The sequence below is a fragment of the Ischnura elegans genome (assembly GCF_921293095.1).
Source record: "Ischnura elegans chromosome 13 unlocalized genomic scaffold, ioIscEleg1.1 SUPER_13_unloc_1, whole genome shotgun sequence".
NCBI lineage: Eukaryota > Metazoa > Arthropoda > Insecta > Odonata > Coenagrionidae > Ischnura > Ischnura elegans.
In genome coordinates this window covers 15,211,523-15,232,389 of record NW_025791657.1, presented here as the reverse complement: position 1 = coordinate 15,232,389, position 20,867 = coordinate 15,211,523, and the positions used below count along the sequence as shown (strand labels likewise).

Below are 20,867 nucleotides of genomic sequence, written 5' to 3'. Positions count from 1 at the left end.
GAACGTACTTCTTATTTCCCTTGATGAATGTATAAATATAAAGGTATACAAGGGAACCTCGATCAATTGTTTTTCAAGGGGATGGATGAAAAAACGATGAATGCGTGAATGTTTGACTAGGTGGCCTATGCAGCAGGAAACGCAAGATTTTGGCAATTAATTGTGATTTCCGTTACAGGATTCAAACAGGAATTTAGTTGAATAATGGCATATTTTAATACGATGGAAACAATTTGGGCATATAGTTGATTTGACTAACATCTCTTTCAAATATGCAAAGGGGACACCACCTCGCAAAAAATGATTGCATGCCATCTCGGCATTAAAATGCTACCATGGATTTCTGTCTGATGTATTCTTATCTACCAATCGCCATTTCAGTGGCTCGCCCATCTGACACTGGGCCTCATCCAACTTCTTATTTTCAACAGGTAGATCACTTTGCCCTGACTCCTACTGTCAAGTGCTAGCGGACAAGCAGAGGCAATTTGAAATCACACACGTACTTCTCCACCAGACTTTCTTCATCAGTTATTTTCAGTCAATCTTTGGAAGTTCTCACAAGATTAGCAGATGAATTCGAATTGCTAGCAGAGAGAAACCAAATATCCTGAGAAAAATATCCCTTCATCTGTAGCTGTTACAATACATTTATAGCATAACTCATAAATTGTAACTTGATATATATTTGCAAAAAAATACCCCATCAACTTCCCAGAAGCTCGGCTGCGAGGATATCGAGTTTTGCGAGAATGCAAAGTCTCCGTCGTATTTGGCATTTATTTCCTTACGTAAATGCTTAAATAAAGTCAGAAATATGTCGTGTTTGGTCTTATTCTGTTTTTACATTATGCATACATTACTAATATTTCAATCCAATAAAGGTGTAATATCAATTACCGAAAGTCATTGTTAGGCACCTTTTGGGTTAGAAGATAACTCACGCAGCAGCTGACCTCCAGAAATGGGGAACTTTGAAGCAGGTGAGCAGAAAAAGGTCAGTGGGGAGAAAGAGGGAAGGGTGAAGCATGATTTTATTATTCTCCTTCAACTTGATATTTTCTTTTGAAGCTTTTCATTTATGGTCTTTGTAATATGAACCCTGCGCGAGCTGGGGCCTTTTGTTCGATTTTGGAGAGGAGGAAAGCATCGGAGAAGGGGCCGATGGCTGATGGATGGAGGAGGTAGCGGATTTTGGGAATTGTGCTATGTAGTTACTATCTCACTATCGCATTGAGGTTCTCCTGGTGGAGATTTTCCGATTTTTTCACCCGATCATTTTCGGTTCCCATGTCGAACTCTTTACACCACTCTAATCCGCGAATTTGATGTATTTCGTCAACTTGCCTGTAAATGGCACTGCATGCACTAAACGACTAGAGTTCTCTACAATTTTCCGAGTAAACTACCAACGATGTGCGTGCGACAGTGTATGGCACAAAATTCAAAGCATTAAAGATTTTACCTGTAGCATAATTATTCGAGATCTCAAATACTTTCTAGTATTTAAGCATTCGCGAATACTATTAACGCATTTCTGCAAAAAAAGGTTTCTCTCCTGAGTGTTTTTGCATGTGATTGGTGAGGGAAGAACTGGAAGTGAAAGACTTGCTGCAAATCTTGCGTGTAAACGATCTCTTGCCAGTGTATGTACGCAAGTGTCCGATGAGACTTTATTTTCTATTGAAAGATTTAGTGCAGTGACAACATGAAAAAAATTTCTATCCTGTGTGCGTATGCGTGTGTAGGATGAGTTTCTCCTTTATGCTGAAAGTCTTTGCGCAATAATTGCACGAAAAAGACTTCTCTCCTGTGTGTACACGCGAGTGTTGGACGAGTTTGTCCTTTCTAGCAAAAGTCTTTGCGCAATGATTGCACGAAAAAGGCTTCTCTCCTGTGTGTACACGCGAGTGTTCAACAAGTTTGTTCTTTCTACCAAAAGTCTTTGCGCAATAATTGCACGAAAAAGGCTTCTCCCCTGTGTGCGTATACATGTGTTGGACGAGTGTATTTTTTCTAGTGTAAGCCTTTGAGCAATAATTGCACGAAAAGGGCTTCTCCCCTGTGTGTAGACGCAAGTGTAGGATGAGTTGCTCCTTTATACTGAAAGCCTTTGCACAATAATTGCACGAAAAAGGCTTCTCCCCTGTGTGCGTACGCATGTGTTGGACGAGTGCATTTTTTGCAGTGTAAGCCTTTGAGCAGTAATTGCAGGAAAACGGCTTCTCCCCTGTGTGTACACGCAAGTGTAGGATGAGTTTCTCCTTTGCGCTGAAAGCCTTTGCGCAATAATTGCAAGAAAAAGGCTTCTCCCCTGTGTGGGTGTGCAAATGTTGTATGAGTTTCGTCTTACTAGCGAAAGCCTTTGTGCAATAATTGCACGAAAAGGGCTTCTCCCCCGTGTGGGTGCGCATATGCGTCATAAGGTTGCCTTTAACAGAGAAAGACTTTGCGCAATCACTGCATGAAAATGGTTTCTCTTCCGTGTGTGTGCGCATGTGTTGAGTTATGTGAGACTTCCAAGCGAAAGACTTTCTGCAGATCGTACACGGATAACGTTTTCTTTCTTTGTGCGAACGCATGTGATTGCCAAGAATGCCTCTCCGAGTGAACGACTTGTTGCAGACGCTGCAATTGAAAGGCCCTCCTTTTGCGCCTCCTACCGCGTCATTTCTGAGGTTTCTCGCGCAAGAGGTCGTGGACTCTGAGGACATTTTCTGCGTGTATGGTTTCCCATCCCCATCAGAACTTCCCACTCGTTCCGCAGTTTTCCTCTCTCCAATTCCACCACAGAGTTCTAACACAGGCGCCTGTACTTTTTGCATCGCCCCTCGTCTTTTCCTTTTCAATCCCATCAATGTCTCAGAGGTGGATGACTCAAAAGAATTATTACTTTCTTCTCTTGATGCGGGGACTGTGAAAGACTCATCTTTTTCTATTGATGATTCATCACTAAGATCCAAATTGCTGGTAGCAGAATGAATTTCCATGTGTTTGATCAGATCATCATTGGTGTTGAATCCATATCTGCAGTGGGAGCAATAATATAACTTTTCGTTTGAATTTTTACCATTTCTAGGACTTTTGATGAAGCAATAACTCATCTCTTTTTTGTTTTCCATTTCTGCCTCAATGCCACTTCTTCTGTTTTCACTGACTCTGATCAACCTAAGGCTACCTGTGATATTTGGTGCATCCCTTCTTTCCCCTACAACAGTCATTGTGGCTCCCTTTCCACTGTTTCTAGATGCTGGAATAAGTTTCATATAACTGTGTCCATCATCAGGAATTGAGTTAGACACTACCTTGTCAGCATGATGAGCAATGCCTTCTTTCAAATCTTTATCCTTCGAATTTGTTCCATCCCAACAGGGGGATGCCACAGTCTTGGATTGAATGTGTGTCACTGAGGCTGATGAACCAATACAATCATCGTTAAGGTCAATCCATATATTTCTTTCTGCCAGCAGGTGTAAAGTTGGTGTTGTTTCAACCAGCACTTGGTCAGGAGTTGACAGCCCTAGAAAAGAAAATCATATTACAATCTAGGACTCACAGATCTAATTTTTAAAAACCATTTGATAGATTGAAACCTATTCCCTTTAGTAAATATTTTCGCTGGTTGCTAAACACAAATAAGGTGTCATTCTCTTTTGGCAATTTCAATATTGGTTCGATTATGTCTGAAAAGGGAAGGAAGGCATCATAATAATCACTATATTGAAATTGTTGATGAAAAATGAAATCATCCCCTATAAAAATTTGTTCATTCAAAAGACAAATGTGTGCTCAGTAATTTTGTATTATGTAAATTGTAATTTTCTTGAAGCTGATATTTTAAATGACAAATAATTTTTCATTTAGGAATACTTAAGGAGAGAATAATGTTTTCCTTTCATTCCTTTGCAAGTAGATCAGAAGTCAGTCTTTTTTGGCAATTTCAATAAACTACAATTTTGTCCAAAAAGAAAAGTCAGGCATCAAGAATTATCTCAGATCAAGCTTGAGATTGCTGAAGAAAAATGAAATCATGCCCTTTTAAACAATATCCATTTAAAATACAAAAACATGTGTTCAGTGGTTATGGATTATACACATCGTAATGTTCCTTAAGTTAATATTTAAAATGGTATAGATTTTTCTTTTGAGAATACTTGAGGAGAATATAATGCTGTCCTAATCCTTCTACGTGAGAGAACAACAATTATCAAAATATTTAAGAAATATAATTCCTTTAATGTTAAAATGCTCCAGATTTTAAATATGAGTTTACTTTTAGCAGCTACATATATTACTTTTCACACCAATAAGTAAACATTTTTCATAAAGTACTTAGCAATTGAAATCATGTGTGCTATGGAAGAGGCCACAATTCATGCATTTCTATTTAAAAATTCACACCACATTTTTGTCGAAAAAGGAATGCATCAACCATGAATCAAGCGTAATTAACAATCAGAGGTAAATTTGATTAAAAAAATAAAATTTCTTAAAAATTAAATAATTTCCTCCTTTTGTCCGCTTGAGGATAACAGTTAATAAGTCATAAGGGGAGCAATTACATTTTTCCAGGTTGAATATGGTATCCATCTAAATCATTTCCTGATCAACCTCCTGATGAGATCCACATAAGTATATTGAAATATTAGGGATTATCATTTTTTAATCAATAGCAGCAAACTGTAACACACTATTTATTAAAATTGAGTTGTGCTACAACTTAGCAGTATTGATTTGTCTTCTTGTATTTATTTCTGAAATCCATAATATATCTACTTACTTTCTGTTACAAAGTATTTTCTGACATGATTCACTGTTACACCTAACCAAGCAGTTGCCATGCCTACAAAAATAATTCAATAAGACTGTGCATTACAAACTTCAAGCTAATTTTATAAATTCAACATGCTAATACCACTTCTGGGCTTACACTCTCAGTACCTTGTGTTCACTAATTTGGCTGTAATTAATGCTAGACATCCATTTATAATTCAACAATGCCTAAATAATTTTAGTATTTCTTACAGAAGAGTAAATTTTTGAAAATCATTTGCAATATTTGGTAAAAAATGCACTAGCAATGCAATGAGTTGAATGTGGATTCGTGCTAAGAAAGGGTTCTACGGTCCACTACAGTGGTTGGAGTAAGGAACCGGCTGGGTCCCAAATAACAAGGAAAAGGATACCAGGGTAACTCAACCCCAAAAACAAAGAACTCCATGCGAAGAGGTTTCAAATATTATCATGCTACCCATAGCATAGAAAACGTTTTCCTTTCATAGACACAGGCCAGAAAGAATTCAGAATGACATTTGCGTGTCAAAACTAGGCAAACAGTAGGCGGTGGAGTAGTGCTTAAATGGGTGGAAAGTACTACCGGTGTTATGTATTTCAACATGGATGTATCGCATTTCTGCCAAAAGAAGTCGGAAACAATTTCATTCAGTCATTTCACTGAATTCCACCAACATGTTTTATGCAAATACCACCATTAGTTGCACAGGCACTGGTTTCTCATGCTAAGCACTCGTAATGGATCATTTATAATTAGAAATTTTTGTCTATAACACCAGTCATAAAGAACTCATTTGTTAAATTTCATTGACTGGACTAGTGATCAGATCTTATACGAATCTTTCACTGCCATTAATGCAATATGTCACTAAAATATGAAATTTTACTAGTCAATGGTCGCACAAGTTAAATATTGATAGACTTCAGCAGAACAAAATATTTTACATTAAAAGGACTTCTACTATACACAAATGTTAAAGAAAATTGTGATAATTCATTACATTTAATGCATTACATTTACAAATATAATACATTACATTTCATATTATTAGAAATCCAGACCACACAAATGTAAAGATAAACATTATCTCATATTTAAGTGACCTGTAAACTAAATAAAACAAAAGTTACACATGGATGACTAACTTAGGTTCTTCATGCTTCAAAAAAGTTACAACACCCTCTCCACGCACATATATTTGCAAGACCTAGAGTTTACTCACCTATAGCCTCAGTCATAGAGTCATTGGTCATTTCAGAATTACCAATCACTTTTTCGTCCTCTGTAAACATAGGCTGAAAGTAGGAATCAAATCATTAATCATGAATGCACATAAGAATCAGTATTATTTTAATAAACGATTTTTTTACAATATAGAACTATCATCCATACATATACAGCAATGAACAATTTGAAATTCCTTTCAACAATGAGACAGTTTTTGAATAATGTTCATTCTAAATTAAATAACTGTGCCTTAAATACAATGCCATTCATGCAATCATTTATAAAATTTTTATCGTTGACTTCATTTTCTGATGATACATACCGAATGTAGAGCTACTTTTATAGCACATAGTAATTCCATTACCCAATGGAAAACTAGCCACTCTCCATGGAAGCGATACACATTAATAACATTACCAACCCTACAAAGGTTATAATTCCTGATTCTTCATTACTTCTGTGGGTACACGTCACCCTTGAGAAAGCGACCAGAATCGGTCGGTTATGTTGGGCCATCCCAGTAATTGATGCGTGACATAGCCCAAAAATTTTTATTCAACAGTAAAAATTCCTGTGCTGCAAAGAATAAAGGCTATATTTTGGCACAGGGCAATCCTTTTGCAAAGTAAATATCTGTGTAAACGAAGCAACAATTCTTGTTTTGGTCCTTGATACAACTAGGAGACGCTATATTTATTTAAGAAAATCATTCACTTAATTGTTCACCCAACCGCGGTCTTAACCATGGTCAGTACCACCTTAGACCTACACCATCATCTGACCAGGAATAGGGTGGTTTCCTATTATTTTTTTATTGCCTGAATCGAAAGATTATTACCTCTAGAGTACGCATTTAACACTTTATATTTTTATATGACAATATCTATTTTTCGGGATTAAATGAAGTGAAAATTTTCAAGTGCGCAAAAATGTGACAGCTAAGTATGAATGATGGGAAAAACCCACATGAATTCATTCTGGTTCCCACTGCCATCGTGTGAGGTGGCCTTGCGGCGATGATATGTGAGCTGTGGTGATGCAGGCTGCTCGCAGGTAGCAGAGTACCCTGCTAGCAGATAGTGCTTGGCTTGAATAAGGATTATTAGTACCTTATCAAACGAAGGAAACTTTACAACCATAGGCAGTTTTATTGGTGATCATTAAGACATGTTTTCCTGAGCTCTGTGCCTCGTGCATGCATTGGTAATCTCAGACATTGTAAAACTCCTACCTACTCATATAAAAACTAGGTCCCAGTGATTTCACATGGATTGGCATCGCATGGGTGCCAATCTAGCCTTTTTCAAATCAGGTTAAAATGGACCATTTCCATACGTCTAAATTGGAATTTCTATAACAAAATAATTAGTATATTATGAATTCACTAATGGTGGGTAATGAATTTCACCAATGCCTTTCCTTTTCTACGATGAAGGAAACTACCCGATTGGTTACCTATACATATAACAGTATTTTTTATGCTACTACCAGATTATGGTAGGCAATGTTGGTGTGGCCATTAATAGCTGAAGGTATGAAGAGAAAAATGAAATTATCATTTTGAAACAATAAGAGTGATAATGCACACCAACGAAGCTTCAGCAGAAAGGAGGAGATTTTGAAGGAGGAAAAGTTAAGTTATTGGTAGAGTAATGAAGTTTTTCCTTGGGATTGAATGGCCACTGGAGTGGAACTACTGCTTCAAAACTCTATTCTGTTCACACCTGTCCTAGTCAGCTCTTGGTACTGTGAATGCAAAGGATGCATTAAGGAAGAAAAGGAATTTCTCAAATGGCCGTATAATTCTCCCTGCTCGTCCACCTTGCAAGTCGAAAAATTTTGCTGCGTTGGTGTGCGGGAAGGGGGAGAAATTCCCCGCAGGGACCAAACACCAGCCTCTCAACCGGAAAGCCCAAACAACACACTCTCACACAATCACTCACTCAAACATACACAACAAGATCCTTTGTGGGGGCTGTAGGGACCTCCGCTAAGGATTCTTGCTCCACAGAAAACCGGGAATCTTCACAGGATGGGCCTGTTAAAGACAGCCAGTGATCTGTGGAAACACATTCACTCAATAAGCAGTCACTCACCTGTGGATGGCTTCAATGTTCCGGGAGAAAAGGTTTGCTCCAAAAGAGCGTCGTCGGGGGGATTTCGGCAAGGGGACGAGGAAAACACACGTGTTGTTTGAGTGTGTGTGTAGTTTGGGATTTCCGGTTGAGAGGCTGGTGTTTGGTCCCTGCAGGGAATTTCTCCCCCTTCCCGCACACCAACGCAGCAAAATTTTGCGACTTGCAAGGTGGACGAGCAGGGAGAATTATACGGCCATTTGAGAAATTCCTTTTCTTCCTTAATCCATTGAGACCGTAGAAGCTCAATCCCCATTTTTCCAAAGGATGCATGTTCCTTCAAGTGCCAACCATGCAAAGTTTTCACAGACCCAGCCCCATGAGTTAAGTGGGATTTACTCAGATTAAATCCTGTTACGCCGCCAGGCAGCGTGCCCCCCCCGGGAGATGCTGCCACCTGAAGAGGTGACCGTGAACCAACTGAGGTGGCTCGAGGGGACGCGTCGAGAAGCCGTAAGGACGGTTGAGTCGAGTGAGCCGAGAGACATGGAGAGTGTTCGGGCTGGAGAGTCCCGTTTGCATAAGTGCGAAGAATAAAGTGTCATAGAAGTAAAAGGGAGCGAGGATCGTTTCCAGAGTAACCCAAGGTCACTTTAACACTCCCATGCCCCACTCTTTTCTCCCCAGATAAACATTATTCAACTCCAAACGCAGAATTTAAAAGTCAGAGCAAACACTAGTTTGATATATTTATGACATTATCATCAGCAAATAAATGCATTTCATTGCTTTTTTAAGGAGCAAAATTCAAACATGTAGGTAATGAACAAAAGGGACAGATTACATTACCATGTGAGACAAAAAATGAGTGCTTCTACTAAATGATGTCAGGAAAGTTCCAGAGAGGAATGAATTTTTGAGACAGAAAAACTTAACATGGTAAAAGTGCACTTACCTCGTCATCAACTTCCAGGGGGTCTACAGCATCACTTGAGGTGCCAACCGCATTCGGTGAGATAAATGCAGGATAATTCTCCTCATTGAGGAGCTCTTCCTTCTCCTCTTTCTCATTAAACTAAAAGGGAATGTTGAGTGTCACTCAATAAAAGCTATATAATAATTATAACATCTCTAATCCATAATAATAGAACCATGTCAAATTCCAGAGACCACTCATGCTGGTCGAAACTGTGGATGCATGAGATTCTTATGACCAAACTTAACCCTTTCACTGCCAGCCAATTTCAAGTGGGATGTACGAAGACTGCCAAGGCTATTTTCTGAAATTAGCATCATTTCAGATTTAAAAAAAAATTACAGCTACTCAATTTTATTTAATGCCTATAGATTTTTTTCCCAATTCTTAAGATATATTTACATCTTATAGCCATAGATAGATTATGGGGGTTTACATAAATTACAGCCATTGAAAAGGCCACAATCAGGAAAAAAGTGAAATAATAGGGAACATGCATGAAATTTGTTCATCATGCTAGTTAGTCTCATTGAATAGAAAATTTTCTCACGAGTCCAAATATATGAGTCAAAACTCTCCTAGTACTCTGCTAACGTCAATAATTGCTAATTAAAAATGCTCGAACATCGCTTGAAGTCACGTGGCCTGAAACGCCTACTTACATCATCGCACGGTACACATTTCACTTCGCTAAAAGAGTAGAGTGGTAGAGCCTTGAATGCAAGATATCGAAGTAAATATCTTCATCGAGCTGTGTAGTAGTTCCTAAAAGGACAAATTGACTCAATAGGGATTTAAGAAAGCAAAATACCTCAGTTTACTTTCGCTCGATTTCTTTATGGTGGCTAATTTTTTTTCATTCCAAATCTCCCCAAACAATCCCCTTTATTTATTTCAACAACGCCTTGGCAACCCAAAATATTCACAGTCTGCATTTTGTCATTACAACAGCAATTATTTTCGCCAAATTTGCATTTGAACCCTCGTAGATCGATTTTCTATCCACTTCCTCAGTGTGTCATAAGTGGATACCGTGCCATGACGTCACACTCCGATGACGTTGTGTTTTCAAGCAGCCAATGAAGATCAATTTTTAAAGACTCATAACTCAGCTGAGAAGCATTATTCATAGGCGAAATTTCGGCAAGTACATTTGAGGTAGAGGCCTTCTTATTCTAGTACTTAAAAAAAATTGTGCATGCTCCCCATTAGGGCCGATAAATTGGCCCCTGACATTTTTCGCTCAACCAGCGAGGGCAGATATATTGGCCCCATGGCAGAGAAAGGGTTAATACACTTGCTGACTCAGCAACAGCAAGCAAACATCGTCGCCTGGCAACCCAGGGGTTGCATATTTTGTTCTTCCAGCTTCACCAACCTAGATGTTTCAACATTCTCAATGTTGGCGAAAGATGCTGGTGGTCTTGACACCAATTCTCTTTTCGCTCTTTCATTTCTTTCCACTATTTCAGGAAAATTGTCATGCATTTCGTAAAAATGGAAACATTGAGACAATCCACATGCATCCTGAAAATCTATGGGGCCAAAGTGCAGAGTTTAACCCTCATATGGATTTACGAATTTAGCTACGTCACTGGATTTACGGTGCTGCAGAGATGGAGTTTCATTTTTTGTAAATCTCTTTCAATGTTAGCGTTTATTTACAAGTTTTCTATTGATAATGGTAAATACAGTAGACTATCGTTATTACGAAGTTTACAGGACCAAAAATCCAGAGGTTCGTAATAACGAAGTTTGCATGAACGATTCTTTCAGGAATCGTCGGAAAAACCAGTTCCTAACTTCATACCGGAATGAATGATACTTTGTTCAGATTATGCCCAGAGTACGATTTCCTCTACGCCGCATGGCGTATCAACGGCCAAATCAAAAGGCGCCAAATTCCAAATTTGAAATTTTTGAATGTTGTCATACCTGAAAGTTCGTAAATCGAATGTGCGTAGGAAGAGAACTAACTGTAGATCGAACTGACGAGCTGTAATGAGTCTGTCACCATGATTCCCCAGGAATGAAGCTTATTGTATAACGTTTCGCGAATGGTGAAGAAATAACCATAAATGACGCTCTTGGTCACAGTACACGAGGACAACTTAAACGTTGCATGATTATTAAAACTTATCGTAGTGAATATCGATCTAAATGCCGTAGCTTATGCGTGGAACTTCGTAATAAAGTTCATTTTGTAACCGCCAGGACCGGGACTGAGGTTCGTAATATCGTAAAAACGAAAATTTCGCAATAACGTTTCTTTTCCTATAGCCAGGATAGGCCTTTGTCGTTGAGACCAACGATTTTCTTTGTAAAAACGAGTACTTCGTAATAACGTTGTTCGTATTAACGAGAGTCTACTGTACATCTATTATCTTTATTTCTCACAGTGTTTTGCCAGATTTAACCCATTATTGTGGAAGTTATAGCAAAAAACTTGAACGCTGCATTCTTTTCCATTTTTTACCGTAATGCTATCTATTTCTGTTCCCTGTGTCTGTTATTTTCAAATGAAAGTTTAAAATTTTTGTGCAATGGTATATTATATATTTTTTATGATATGCAATGCAGGAAAAATCCGCTTTTTAATGTTTATATTTTTATGTATCTAAATACTAAATATTAGGATCTCATAGAATTCGTTTATGCCCATGTGATATTATTTTGCTTCACTGCGTCCACCCATATATAATATCTTTGCAGCATATACTGAAGGCTAAGTTATTAAACATTAATAATTGGACTGGTGTAGGTGAAGTGAGAAGAGACGAGTGTTACTTTCGTGATTTTTACAGGATTACGGCAATCAAGTCAAATATTATGAATATTCTGGGAGCTAACATCCTGCATTTCAAAAAAGTATCGTCTTATGGGTTTTGAAATATAAAGAATATGGGATAATACGAGACGTGTGAAAGAACCCAATGCTGCTTTGGAGGTGGAACTAGAAGAGCCGGTGTTTTATTTTATAATGCGGAGCCACATTCCCTCACTGAGGACGTTTCTTTAGTGATGGACGGGTAAATTTGATGCGTGGGAGTGCACCAGATGAGGTTTTACTCCTGGATTGGTAGGAAATCCAACAAAATAACTTCTTTGAAATATGGGTTACAGGTGGAAGGGGAGAAGGAATAGGTGCCTACTCTCTGCTTGCTGAATTGCTGCTTGGCATAATTCTAAACATAGTAACCACAGGATTTGCCAAAAGGTGACTATCACCATGGCAGGTAAGTAGATGCGGAGCGGAAAAGGTGCCCAAGCAAAACTAAGTCGGATGCCATGGAAAAAACAACTTTGGCAAGCCAAGAGTTTCTATGAATAATTCTTATGAAAAGATAAAGTTCTTTCAATGAACATTATAATGAGGCGAACATTATGATTCTTAGATAAAAGAGAAAGCAAAATTTGTATTGTAATATTTTCCTTTTGTTAAACAATCTCATTTTGTCTATAAGGTTTAAAAAATTAAATAATATGATTATAAATATATTATAGCATTTCCTATGGAACATATTTGCTTTGGCATTAACATTATGAGTGCAATTCCCAATGTAGCAACCATGAAATTCTCGGTGCTGCCTCGGTGCCTTAAATCCAATGACGCATCTTTTTCATTAGAAGCAAATAAAATGTAAACTGTCAACACTTTGCAAACAAAATTATATATCTAGATGAAGAATAAAAAATAGACTACTGAAAATTTCAAAATGATCCATCGGAATGGAAAATTTTTACACCACTTTTAAAACCACAAGCACCGCTAAGGTGCAGCGAATCCATATGAAGGTTAAAGACCTCTGGCGACTACTTTCACATGCCTCATGAGTGTGGAGACATACAGATTGGTGAAACTGAGAGAACTATTGAAACCAATATATCAGAGCACAAACGTTGCACAAGACTTCGATACCTTGAGGGATCTACAGTAGCCAGCCACTGTATCGCACACAATTATGCCATTCTGATTAACGAAGCCATATTTTTCATCTATGCAGATGGGTATTGGAATCTGCTTAACAAAGAGGTGATTGGAATAGGACTCTCAAACAATAGAATTAATAGAGATGCAAGGTTTCAACCAGAGCAAAATATTATTTAAGGAATGGGAAGCACCACCTTTCTATGAGAAGATTAGCAGGATTGTACTACAAGGATCTAATCGGGTGAAAAAGATTCGTGTTTAGGCTTCCTGACATACCAAGACTTTTACCTTGAAAGTAGACAAAATAAAGTTCACCACTCGAGTACTCAATGGAATGAAACACTTTTCTGTCGGAAGAATAGTGATGTTGTACAAAAAAGATTGACTTACATGAAAATAGATAAAGAACTCAATGGTTTCGCAATATATTTTACAACTGGAAAAGTTGCACAACAGAATCTCTCACATTTGAGGGTGACTTCCCATACAAATGCATACATATACTCAACGCAATCCTAATTTTGTCATACAACTAGGAATTTTACTCAAATAAAGGCCATGCTACTCCTTGATGAGAATAAAACTTACCACAATATTGGCTCTGGGTAATTGGCCGTCTTGCATGGGAATGTATATTTCAGTCATTTGAACGGAGCATGCAAACTGTGAAGTTTCTTCAATCGTATCTCGAATACATTCTTTTGCGCTAGCGGAAGATCCCGCATTGTCATTGGCTGCCTCCTCTTCTTTGATGATCTGTGCAGAAAGTAAAAGTGGTAAACAAGGCATCTACATCAAAATTAACAAATAATTCATTCTCATCAGGCAAGGCCGTAGCCAGGGCGGGGATCAAGGGGAATTTATCCCCCCCAAAATGAAAAAAATTAAATAGATACTTTATGCTCGCTTGGTGCTCACATGACGATATTACATAGCTGCGCAGGGACATCTAGAAGTCCAATGCGACTTAAGTTAATAATTGTCTAAGCGAATTTGTAGGTGCAGTGTGCGTGGTTGTAGTGCAGTGTGTGAAATAATAGTGCTGTGAATTAGAAGATAGGTAGGTGACTTATGGGCCTCCTGAGGGACCGCAGAATTGACATCGACACCAAGGAGTTAATTCATTTGGTCGCTGCAAAAAAAAGCTGAAAGGCTAAATTCAATTTTATAATAATATTTTTATATTTTCCTTTAAGGGTTTACAACAAATATGTATATTTTATGTTTGTATATTATTCCATAAACCTCCCCAAAAATATTTTCTGGCTACGGCCTTGTCATCAGGTGAGCTGTTCAGCCAGAGTCAACGTTTCAATGGCTAGCTCTGCCATCGTCCTCAGGGCATTGAGTGATGGACCAACAATTCATCTGCATGGTCAACAAAAGAGTGACATCATGATGAGCTTTGACCCTCTGTACCTATCCCAACAAAGGATTTCCTTTGGACACATGCTTCAGCTCCTGAGCATGCCCTTCTAAATCAATATTGTAGAACTATTTCTTCCGGTATTGATAACAACATACTTCACAAAAGATGGAAAATTCTTTGAGCAGCTGGAAGGCATCCACATTGGATATAGTCTAAACATCACTGCATCCATAGCACATTTTTAATGGAGGATTTTGAGGAGAAGACAACCCAGTGACCAGCAACAGCCTACGTACTGAAACCGCTACATGAATGACACATTCATTGTTTGGCCAGATGGGCCGAAGGCCCAACAGTAAACCTCCATTACATGAATAGAAAAAACCACAAAATCGAGTTCACAATGGAGAAAAAGAAAAATGGATGTCTGCCGTTCCCTGAAATTCTAATACATCAAGATGGCTGATGACTGGACCGCCGGGTATACCGTAAGCCCACTCATATAGATCTCTGTTAGATTGGGCGGAGTCATGGAGCATGAAAAAAGTAGCCACCATAATTAATGTTAGTGAATATGGAATGCTATACCATATCCAAGGAGGGGCAAAAACATAGAACAAACTACTGTGGACTCAGTTCAGTCATTTTATCAAAATGATGGGTATTCCTGCCTTATGCCAGGAATGAAAGATAAGATGAGTGTGTCCAAAAATGCCTAATAAATATCTAACAATAAGCAAAATATTAAATTCATAGTGGAAGGTTCTCAAGACTATGAACAACAGCAGCAGAAAATTGAGTGAAGGTATACAAAAATTAGTTCATGTAACTAACTTTTGATGTCTTTTGGTAATCCATTTGAATTGCAAAACGTACAACACCCCATACAAAAGTGGTAAAGAAGGACAAATCCCTAGTCCTTGTCATAAAATCCTGTTGACTTTCATCAAAATATCCAAATCTGATCTGATTCCTGTGAATATCAATCTCTCATAAGGAACGAGCTATGTTGTCAGACCGGGCTAGCAGCTGCATCATGATGTCATGGTCTTGCTATTAAACTGTTCCAAACTCAACAGTACTCCGCTTAACTCTCAATTCCTAATCACGCATCTACTCTGTCATGAACAGAAGTGAAAACTGTGTTATATTATCAGAAGAACAACAACTGCTCACCAATGTGAAGACAGTGTGCTCACTTGCTTAGTAAACTAATTTAAAGTGTCACTTTAGCAAAAAACACCGTTCATTATTACGAATAATTAATTTTTAATGACTCACTCATGAAATCTATTCTGTAGTTGGTCATCATTGATCAGGTGAGGGAGAATGCTTTACGTTTCTGCTGAGAGGTGCTGGGAATATTCCACAAAGGAATGATATTGTGCAGTAGAAAAATAGAAAAGTACAAGGCACAAGTAAACTCACCAATTCATCAGTGGCTAATGGATCTGACACATCAGTTGAAATTCCTGCTGGATCTGATGTGTACAGCACAGGATAATTCCCTTCACTAAGGTTACCTTCGTCATTGTCTTTCACATGAAACTAGGAGAGAATAATGGGCTTCACTCAATACAAGGAAAACATTAAGAGCCTAATTTGATAATAAAAAATCCTCTTTTGCTTGAGACCACTCCAGCTGGCCAATGTAATCATGAGATTCTTGCCACTCACAGATCAAACTCCAGAATATCAACGTTCATCTAGGGAGGGGGAGTTATTTCACAAAGGGCATGCGGTTCGAATGAGAGTTTTGGTCACTTAGAGCAGAGGTAAAACAGCTGGAATGATAGATCGAGGTTCCACTGTACATTGAATTGTCTTTATTTTTTCTTACACAGGCTTATAAAGAGGTGCCACAACAGTTATCGCTGGATCCTTCATTGAAATTAAGGAGGAAGGTGGCTTAAAACAAAGAGAGGGCAATAATGAGACACAGCCCAGTTATAGCAAAGACAAATGGCTTGAACAGACATTTCACACTGTTATCAACAAAACTACTCCATCAGATACAAGAAATTTCTATCAGAGGATTTCCGGTGTTGTACAAGTGATATTGACAGGAAAATATTAGTGTGGTTCAGCTTTCTGCCTCATACATTACAACCGGAAAATACCTCAACTGACAATGGCATTACTGTAACTTCCCATAAATTTCCTCATTTTTATAACAGGCATCCTCTCTTCCTTATAGAACCAAGAAATTTGTACAAATGAATGTGGTTCAAATCAGGTTTCACTGTGTACGAGAACATAACATACCAACTCATTGTCCCTGGGCAGTACCAAGTCTGGCACAGGAAGGTATATTTCAGTGGTTTGGGATGAGCAAGTGAGCTGTGAATTGTTTTCAATCACATCTTGAATGCAGCCCTTAGTCTCCACAGAAGGCCCCAAATTTTCATCACCTGCCCCTCGTTCTTTAAAACTCTGCAGAAAAAGTAATAGAAAAAACAATTATCTCCTTAAAAATACATATATGGGATGCTCTTAAGCAATATGAAGAAGGATGTTCAACATACTGTCCATGCTTTCATATAAAAATAGAGTGGTGTCTGCATACCTGTTAATCAATCACTGAAAATCTATCTTTCTGAATGAAACAAATTCTCGCAGGTAGATCCCTAATATTCTGAGTTACTGCAGTGCCTTTTTAAAATTTATTTGGGACCATAGTAGCTGGTCCTTCACAGCAAAATATACGATAGAGAATGGGGATCATCCAGCGGTATCATTTTCAGTTTTTTTTTTCAAATTACACGAAATCAAAGTAGAGAATGAGGATTTAAAATTTTTGCCGTTCAGATAATAAAATGACAGTTTCTGATTCTTATACTTCTGATTCTTTCTTCTGAAGTCATCATTTTTGTATAAGTGGCTTCTAATAGGCTGAAATGTCCATTTATTCTTTTCTTGAAAGATAAGTAGAGGAATAAACATGGTGAACATAATGTCAATGTATTTATTACGTTCTAGGCCTTCTGCTAACATTTAAATATTAACTCTGGAAGAGAATACTCATTGCAATACTGGGTTATGTAGAAAGAAAAGATACCTCATAATCATCTTCTCTTACAAAACCAGTTCATAAAACTGTTATTAAATAACCCTGATATTATTATCCTTAAAATTTTGCAAAAACAATCATGCAACAATTATGTATTACCCTCTAAACAAAGTTCTTGCTGTTAGTCAATAGATGGATATAGTACTGACAGATGTCGATTTTGAAATATTAGTAGCATCATTACTAGTGTTGTGCGAAAATTTCTGGGTTTGAGCTAATTAACCATCATTAGCATGAGCAGTTGATTTTTTTCTCTCATTAACATAAAACGGGATATAGTGCATCAAGAGCCCTATTACTTTAACCAAGATGCTGATCTAAAAGAGACAATATGACATGATTGGTATCACTGCTTCAACGACGGTCATTTCAATGATGACAACTGTCCATGTGAAGGAAGACCAAATACCTTCAAAGAAAAATTATTGGATAATTCCTGGGTAACCCTCTGCACACCATATCCTTAGTCAAGATTTTTAAGGCTGTTATGTAGGATAAGCATCTCAGTACCTAAAAAAATGTATTTCCCCACAATGGTAACAACTAAGGTACAGGTAACTTATTAATACTAAGGTCATATTTAAACTTAAACCACAATATAATTTAACATAATATATAAAATAAACTTGTTAACAATAATATTAATAGAATACTTTCACAAATTATGATGCACTTTTAAAACAGAATAGTGTTCATCTATTAAATTATTTAAAGAAACAAATAATTTCATAAAAGGCATGAGCAGGAATGAATCTTATCTATATATTTAGCCATATATTTTGTGATGTAATCAATCAAAATTGATGTGAATATTAAAATTATATTCAAATATTGGAAAATAGTATTTACAAATTAACTAATCAGCTATAGAAAAGATACATCACATCAAAATTCCTGATTTCTTTCTAATTTTACATTTTTGATGAAAATATTTTCATGGATAATTTTTGTGCACTAAAATAAATTTCTAATACTTTGCCAAATCTTGCCTTTGTGGCGCAATATCTGCCACAACAGGCAATAGAGAAAATTGGGAATATTCCAGGAACTCCCAAAGCAGCGTTCCGCATTTGCCGCAATATATAATCATGCAATCTCAACCAACAATGATTCAGTCATTTGAGTGTGTACTATGAAGTGAGAATAATCGCTTCATAATAGAAACGACACAAGTTCGTCACTTACCGTATGAAAGTATTATTCAGTGTAGTAAATCGCTACCCCTTCATTGTACCTACCATCTATTCATGCAAGATGACTTGAAAATAAACAACCAATTTATCAAATTTTGCTAATATGTTTTTAGTTGAACATAACCTTAGCCTCATAAGATCATAGTTAAACCTAAAGGAGAGGTCAGCAAAAAGAAATATTAAATGTTTGCATTCACTCGGGACTGTGTTTAGCAACCGATCAACAAACTATTTTCAAGTTCTCTCACATTTTATTATTTAGCAGCATAGGTCAGGGAATTCTTTGTTCTTAAAACAAGGAGTATGGTAGAGGAGACATTCCATGTCAAATCAACCAATATTTTGACCAAATGACACCCAATGACTCAGATTTTCCAGATACTTTCCATGGTCATACATCCTGGTATAATTAGAAATTGTGTACAATATTTGCCTCCAATTTTCAAATATTAATGAAATATGAGCAATCCCAATTTGGGAGTGACCCCTTGAGTGCCGCAACGTGCAACACATGGTGATTTTTATTTTCATCCATAACTCCATTCCTGTGAGATGAAAAGCCATGATTATTTTTTCTAAAGCTAAGTGTTCCATATTGATCCCACGATAATCGTTATATATTCAAAACATGAAGTCATACATGCAGTGAATATTTCATCAACAATAGACAACTGGAGGATAAAATTGTACACAATTTCTAATTATATCAACCAGAATGTATGGCCATGGCAAGTTTCAAGAAAATCCGAATCGGTGGGTGTCATGGCCTGGTAGATTTGAAATGGAATCACCCAGAGCCAAGTGTGTGGATTGCCTTTCTACGTTGATAAATGGTAAATTTAAATCCCATTCTTCCCGAATATTATTGTATATATGGTAAACACAAAGTTTTGCCAGAAGACGATATTTTCTTCAGTCATTGACACTGAAAAACCAACTGCAACATAAATAGCATCTTGCCAAGGGCTCACATGTAGGGAGAAACCGTTTATGGGATGTTGGACTTATTACACTTTTCCGTGTACCATGGACGAGGGCCTTTCATGTAACCTTTTATTGTAGATTAACAAAATGTATGCTAAATTATCTTTCGACCGTTAATCGAAGTACCTTTTTAGTTAGTGTTCGATTAAATGGCCACCGGTAGTTCTACAACATTATATTTCTCCAATTGTGCCACCAAGAAACTCCTCAAAACTTCATACCATAACTATTTCAGTCCGCCAAATTTATCTTTCTACATTCCTACTGTAGTCGACAAATACCGAAGAGTGTCACCTCTAACTCTACCATGCCTATACTACGCCAGTCATCAAATAAGAAAAAAGGAAAAGTACTCACCCTGCAACAATTACTCTGCAAACTTTTTCTAAGAACGGCGTCTGATTCTAAACAAATCTTTTTGAAGACGCTGAATTCAGTAAGTTTCTTGAAACACAGTGGACACATGGTAGTGGGCAGGCCATCTCCCACAGCAATCTGAGATATTAATAAACAAATTATACGTCAACAGAAGTCGTAATTATCTTGGAAAAAAACAAAATGAAGTAAGCACCAAAGAAGATCGATTGCATTTGATATGCCACTCACATGTAAGCCGACTAACTCATGTATGGTATCCTTTACAGCTATATTGCATGCCACATTCGAAGTGAATATGTTATAATAATAATCATGATTCTTCCTACAAAGTCTGCAATTCCTTCCTGAACATTCCGTCAAAATCCCGCTGGTGCGACTCATGTCTTCAATTCAAAATCTCATTCACTGTTTAAATCAGGTATATCGCCAAAGACATCATCTACTCACCGACAAAGATCTCAAAATCTCACAAGGAAACTACATTCACTTCGATGATGTTTGAAAATGAAAATGCTTATGATTATTATGCTCAACGAAAGAACCAACGACGCCAACAACAAACAACAATCGCCTGAGAGACATTTCACCGCTCAATAGCATGGGCTGAGAATATTTTTAACAATTTATGACATGATTGTAAATCTTACGAACACAACATGCACGACAAAGATCCATTAGCAACGTTTATTTGTTAGTACAAGAACATGCAATCAAGCCTCAGAATCGATGATATCTAGTTGCCATTTTATCCGCAAACAGCACACCTATAGAACAGGCCAAACATCCGCGTTTCAAGATAATTTTCTTTCCATTTGAAAAAATAAGGGGACAATCAATACATATTCATCAATTTTCTTTCAATTTATGGT

At 37.3% G+C, this 20,867-nt stretch overlaps 2 protein-coding genes across 2 annotated transcripts; both read right to left on the bottom strand.

The window, feature by feature from the left end:
- Positions 1–1,134: 1,134 nt before the first annotated feature.
- Positions 1,135–15,827, bottom strand: LOC124172567 (zinc finger protein 260-like). Its single transcript, XM_046552009.1, has 5 exons — positions 15,802–15,827; positions 13,593–13,760; positions 9,053–9,172; positions 6,018–6,090; positions 1,135–3,520 (listed from the first exon to the last, which is right to left on the bottom strand). The coding sequence occupies exons 2-5, from the start codon at positions 13,647–13,649 to the stop codon at positions 1,722–1,724; spliced, it is 2,049 nt and encodes a 682-aa protein (XP_046407965.1). The 5' UTR covers positions 13,650–13,760; positions 15,802–15,827; the 3' UTR covers positions 1,135–1,721.
- A 393-nt stretch (positions 15,828–16,220) lies between these two features.
- LOC124172346 lies at positions 16,221–20,666 on the bottom strand. The gene is made up of 3 exons (XM_046551794.1): positions 20,227–20,666; positions 19,978–20,115; positions 16,221–16,806 (listed from the first exon to the last, which is right to left on the bottom strand). The coding sequence occupies exons 1-3, from the start codon at positions 20,377–20,379 to the stop codon at positions 16,606–16,608; spliced, it is 492 nt and encodes a 163-aa protein (XP_046407750.1). The 5' UTR covers positions 20,380–20,666; the 3' UTR covers positions 16,221–16,605.
- Between the last annotated feature and the right edge of the window lie 201 nt (positions 20,667–20,867).